Source organism: Brachycentrus maculatus, unplaced genomic scaffold, assembly GCF_059751285.1.
Source record: "Brachycentrus maculatus isolate JH-2025_06_01 unplaced genomic scaffold, ASM5975128v1 h1tg000237l, whole genome shotgun sequence".
NCBI classification, from domain to species: domain Eukaryota; kingdom Metazoa; phylum Arthropoda; class Insecta; order Trichoptera; family Brachycentridae; genus Brachycentrus; species Brachycentrus maculatus.
In genome coordinates this window covers 453949-460473 of record NW_028280988.1, presented here as the reverse complement: position 1 = coordinate 460473, position 6525 = coordinate 453949, and the positions used below count along the sequence as shown (strand labels likewise).

Here is a 6525-nt window from a genome sequence, read left to right as displayed (position 1 = left end):
AATGTGTTAACATGTTGGATACTGCATTACATCTAATATTGCTTAGGAGCGGAAAACAGTGAGTTTTTGCAGGAGTGAATTTTTTTATTTGCATCTCCCTGGGAATCGAATCCAGGACATTCAGCTTAGTAGTTTAACACGCTTACCACTGGATTACGGAGGCAGATAAAGGAGGATTTTGATTCTGTGCTCAGAATCCCCGCTCTAGCAAGGGATTGTTAGATATTTCAGTATGGCGGCAACCCCTTAATAATTGGATAGGCAAAAGACGAATTTAACTATATGAAACCTATAATTACAGATGTTTTATTGTTTACATGGAGTTTTGCATCACCAGTTTATAATTGTAAAGTAGGATTGTCTTTATATTTGATTCAACATAATTGCCTTGGTCTTTTCCAAGATGTCAGATCACCATTTTGTCTCCACGTAGCTGCATTGTTGCTTACCTTTTTAACCAGCATAGAAATAAATTTGATATCAATATATCATTTTAGGGAAAATAAAAAAAACATGTTATATATTAATTCCTTCATTTTAATAAATAAAAGCTGCATTGTAAAAATAGAAAAAAAACCCTAAATTATTCAATAAATAATTATAGAAATAATGAATACTTGACAAATCAGTCTGGGGTATCCAAATCGATCTTTCACTAACTCGTAATACATTATTGGTCCCAGAGAAAATTAAAGTAATTAAAAACTGGAAAATCAACTACACCATTCGTGTTTAATTAAGATAGAAACGAAACAGTTATGAATGCAGATGGACTAGAACTTCTAGACTCTTACTTTGTAAATTCATTAAAAATCTACACAATTAAATTAACGATTATCTGTACAAACATTTATGTATTTTATTTCTAAGCCGACGAAACTAAAAGTCTTAATAATTATCGAACATATGCAAAGTCGATGCACTAAGTCAACCACATAAATTTTTATCGCAAGTCTTTATTGATTTTCGGAATCGGAAAGCATTATTTACAGTATTAGCGAGCTTCCTTATATTTCATCATAATGCCGTTTCTAGTGTAGGCGGAGATGGGCATTTATCATTGCTATTATTTGGAGGGATATTGACAGTGAAGTTTGTCACGCTGGGACGTTTGAAAACACTCGATGTAGGAGAAGTTTTGTAACTCGAGTTTGCTGGGTTTTGTGCCAGAAATTGGGCTTTCTGCGCTTGTAGCATATCGGCCCGGGATACTTTAGTTTGAAGATTCAGTTTATTTTGTGGCTGTCCAAAAGTGCTCAAAGCTTGCTGTTCTGACTTGGTAAAATTATTTTCTTGCGTCGTGAGGAAAATGTTATCCTTCATCGGTGAAATTCTACTTACATTTCCGAAATAAGATTCCGCATCGGCCATTTCAGTCTGAGGATGGTTTTCCTTGATGGAAGGTATAAGGCTCCGTCTAGCACCTGACGTTACTTTGGGTTCAGCCTTCATAAAAACGGGTTTTTGTTCCGATATTCTATTGGAGAAGTCAGTTTCTATTTGTCTTTGATCTTTGTCTATCGAGCCGTTTGGACTTTCGTCTTCATTAAAGGCTTCCGGTATAGGCGAGGACAATACATCAGAACGAGGACTGGAGAAACGCCACTGGGTTTTTGGGGACAGCAATATTTTTGGAGTTGCCTTGTGTTCTTTAATTAGTATGTTAGTTCTCGACGGTGAACACGGTGCCGGATTAACATTAGTTCTCATAATCCGTCTATGGGTATATGTTTTAGGAGAACCACTAAGATCTAGAATATTTACATTGGAGAAGTTTGGATTTTGTTGTTGAGGGTTCACATTAGCTGAATCTTTTGAAATTTTGAGTCTTTCCACAGCAGATACCTTTGCCGGCTGTTTGTGAGCATATTGTGTATTAATTTTAACACCATGCTGTAAAAGCAATTTCTTAAAATCTAGTCTGGACGTTTGCGGGGGAGGTCCCATTCGATCTGCGCAAGTCCAATTCTGCCTCATACTGTCCGGTCTCGGCGAACTAGATTCTTGTATTCTGTTCATATCTGTAGGAATGAAATTGTTTTCTAGTACATTTGGCGACCAGCTGTGTCTCATTCGAGCATCATTTAAATAACCCGTCTCTGGCATCTTAATGGGAGTAATGCGTCCCGGAATGGAGCTTTCGGAACTTCCCGGAGATAAACTTGCTACCGATAGCGCTGGGGATCCCGCCCTATCTAGAGGTGGACTCTTTATATTCATCTTCTTTTTACTTTTGTGAATCACCGCATACAGTTCTTCATTAGACATGGTCGATTTAACGGGAGATGTTATTTGGCTCGTAGTTACTGATAGTTCTTCTTTGGCGCTGGTATTACGAGTAGGAGTAGAAGATTTGAACCTTCCATTGCTTCTGGGATCTATGGGAGACATTTTCAAAGAATCACTATCACGCGCGACCGTACTAACCCTGCCTATTGAAAGATTTTGGGGATTTTCAATCGGAAGGAATGAATTTTTGGTCCCTTGCCTAGTATTCATATTTTGCGAGTAAGCGTCCTGAGGTATAATGCCGTGGCTTCTCAATAAGTCCTCTGGACTCTGCAGTTGCATCATTGGAGCATTTATACGATGGTAATAAGGTTGCTGTAAGAGAGGCATTTGGGCAACGGGAGGCGCCATCTTGGTTTGTGGATTTACTTGTGGTATATTTAAGACAGGTTGACGGATTTTATTGGGATATGAATAAAGATCTCGAGTTATATCCGGTGTGATTGAACGTTGGTATGTCTTCGGATCGGACGCTAACAACCCATCAGCTTTTTTCGGTTGCAATGTCCAATAAACGTTACCTTGCGGATAAGAAGGTAAATTACTCGACTGCAGGTCATCTTGGCTGTAAACTTTTTCAGTCGGACGGATTGCTTCTTGTTCACCTTTTAAAATATACTGATTTTGCGCAGGTAAATATACAGGATGTCCTGAAGAATTTTGATGCACACGGTCAGCCGATGAATGTCGATAGTCTGAAAAATAATTTATCATATAAATAATTGTGGGTAAAATTGAAATTGTATCAAAAGTTATGAAATATGGGTATTATGATTGAACTGCATAATAGTTATTTTTTAGAGGAAAATCAAATTACCATTCATTTCATTTTATATTTATAATCATGCACGCAAGCCGATAAAATGAATGGAAGTATGCGTACCTATGCATATAAATAAATGACTATGAATCATTACAAATTAACAGCCAACAACGGCTCTTCTAGAAATCAATTTTTTATTTAGCTACCTACTTGAAATGATGCTGTTTTTTCTACAAACTTTGTGATTGATAAAAAAATAAAAATTCCCTTGACTAGGAAGATACTTAAAACTAAACATTTTTACAGAGTTCAACAAAATTAACTTTTACTTTGTAAATACTATAATTTCTCAACAATTCGGGGGTTGATAGTAATGTTGAATGCATTGAAACACATGTCAGAGTCATATTTACCAAGTAAAAGTTTAATAAAAAATGTGTACATATTATCATGAAGTGGCTATTGAATCAATTAATGATTTTTTTAAAGAAAAGGGATTGGCGCCAAAACACTGAGATTTATATAAAATGGTAATGATTACTATAATGTATCTAATATCTATTTTGATATTTAAAAAAAGGTGCAAATGAATGGAAGATGACTAAATGCACATATAATAATAAGACTGTAGCTTGACCACTAAGAAAAATATTGAAACATGGTTAACTGATAATATGATTTGCAAATTCTTATAACAAACATAAATAAATACTTAGAAAAAAACATACTACCTTTTTGCGCAGTGAGTTAAAGTGAGATGTGCAGCTGCGACACAAACATTGCAAGGAGCGTGCTGTAAGACACCAAGTCTTGGGGGTAATATTAACAATCAGGAATCCGGGAAAGAATTAAGGAATAGAGTTGCCAACCGTATGTTAATAAAATATTAATAACCTTTTGCCATGGAAAATAAAGAAATATATCTAACCCAGGAATATGGAACTTACAGCCAAAAACGGCCTCTTTGCCACTCTGATATGGCCTTTTGTCTTGTGTCAATTTAAAAATTGAATATATTTATGTATAAAAATTCAACTTCCATATGTTCGCGTCTGCAAACTCGAAAAGCAGCAAATGGATTGACTTGAATTTTTTACAAACATGGCCTTATATTAGATAAATGAATGCGGCCTTCAGAAATGAAAAAGTTCCCCAACCTTTATCTAACTTAACACATTTCAGACAGGTAATTTTAAGGCTGAGGACGACTGGATTTGGTAATTATGTACATATAGTTCAAACGGAAGTTAGAATGGTATATAATATCCACATAAAAACATCGGATAATTCCTTTTCGTCTGCCTTTGAAATGAGGCCGGCGCAGAAGGTAAAAATACCCTTCCTGTCCTTAAGCATCAATCGACCGAACGGGTAGGAATACCTTTCCCGTCCGAAGTGTGTTAACCTAATTTTAAGGACTCCTTACAATTACAGATTGTAGTAAATTTAACAAATGATATTAGATAAATATCTTATATGAGAAAAACATAAGTCATTTACATATGTACTAGAAATTTGTTTTCTGATTTTTGAAAATGCATTTTTGAGTGTGAATGAAAATTGCAAATAAAAGAGATAATTTCAATTGTAATAAAATAATTACTTTTGAAGATTGCAAGTGAAAGCTGGCAGCTCTATACAAGCGAAGGTGTAAAGGAGTGAGTGCACTGTGCGTTCGGGTGCATTAGAAGCATTGCCAATATGCTACTCAAGGGTGCATGACATCAAATAAAATACCAACACATAGACAAAATATGATCTATTTAGCACACAAATACATAGCAATTTTTATTAAATCTAGCATTAACACACGCACACACAAACGTGAAATAATAAAACCATGCACTTACATATCATATAAATTAGCTGTTGATACTGACTGATTACTGAACAAAAAAATCATGCTTGAAAATATGTATAATAATTGAATCTTAATATTTCTTACGAGGGGAAATGGTATTTACAAAAATCAATCCAGTGAATTAAGTGCGTCGTAAGAGACAGTAAGTTCTTTTTAAAAATATGTTATCTTTATAAATCAATAAAAAGTTGATAAGCAAAAATCTCTATAAATATTTAGTCAGATATAGACAAAAATATGTTCTTAATAATTTAATAGACTTTCTGTAAATATTCAAATCAATTTATATTTACAATATTAATTATTCTAAAGGAAGATACAAAATCACTTTATGCATTGATTGTTAGGAGTAAACATAGCCATCCAATCTTATAATTTGTGAGCTACTTTTTTTGGAGTAGAATGTATCAATGTCAAATATGAAGCTTTAAAAACATTTAATTTAAGATCAAAAATTCTAAGCCGCTTGTATATCAAATTGACAAAGCAAGTACAAGTATGGGTATGCAATCCCGAGTGCTCTAGCTATTGCTAATATTCTCCGTTTCCTTATTTTTCAAAAAATTACTAGCTATTTCTCCTACAATTCTATCGCACATAACAGTAATGTAATTCATTTATATATGTACTATCAAATAATTTCCACTTCTATATTCACGAATCTGGTTACCTTGACTTCATATATGTATATACATTTCGCTCACTCCTTTCAAGAACGTCATAAATCAAAAAACTTGATTTTCTAGGAGAACGTTTTTAAAGTTTAAAAATATAACAAAATGTATTAAAAATAAATATCAAGCCACTTATTGAACTTTTTACTGTGCAACGGATCTTTTGAAGTAAAACCTGAAGGTTTTTTTTCTATTTGAAAAATATTTAGTTTATTAAAGAAAATAATTAAACAATAGCTTTTCTTCAAAATGCAAACACAACATTTTCTGCCCTATAGCGGGTAAATATTAAGTTAAAAATATGTCGCTTTTGCTAGGATGTAGTACATTTTCTGGGCATTCCGAAAACATGCATAACTGAAAATTGACAATTTTTGATTTATGACGTTCTTGAAAGGAGTGCGCAATATATGTAATTAACAATCAAGTTAACACTGCGTTGAAGCGTTGCAGTACTCTATCCAAATAGGGGTTAAAAAAGAAATATTTATTTTGATCCCACTGGGATTTGAACCCAGTAACTCACGAATGGAAACTAAATGCACCAAATACTATCACACATTATAGACATAGACTGCCATTGAACCTAATATTGTATATAATACTTATTCTAACTCCTATCTGCATCCAAAGGTACATAGGGTATCTCATTGGATTGAATTTATCATCAATCTCATGAAAGCAAGAACCAGTCCTGCGCTTCAGGAACCATTTGATCAAAATATAAAATACATGTTATTTTTTGACATCTCATCAAAGATGAAGAAGAATATGGAAGTCTGGGCATTTACGGGGCTTACGACCGTCATAGGCTGGTTTAAGCGATCACTTTACACACGTGTAACATTCACCAATTCTACCCATTATTGACAACCACACTACTCAAATTCTTGGAAGTTCTATATATATGAACCAATTTAGAAACCTTGTTCATGAAT

At 33.9% G+C, this 6525-nt stretch overlaps 1 protein-coding gene across 1 annotated transcript in view; it reads right to left on the bottom strand.

Annotated features, from left to right (window-relative positions):
* Positions 1–521: 521 nt before the first annotated feature.
* Positions 522–6525, bottom strand: part of gukh (NHS actin remodeling regulator GUK-holder) — a 243022-nt gene continuing 237018 nt past the window's right edge. The window contains exon 7 of the mRNA XM_088264757.1: positions 522–2984. Within this exon, the coding sequence (XP_088120883.1) occupies positions 1018–2984 (1967 nt within the window). The 3' untranslated portion in view covers positions 522–1017. The remainder of the gene's footprint in view (positions 2985–6525) is intronic.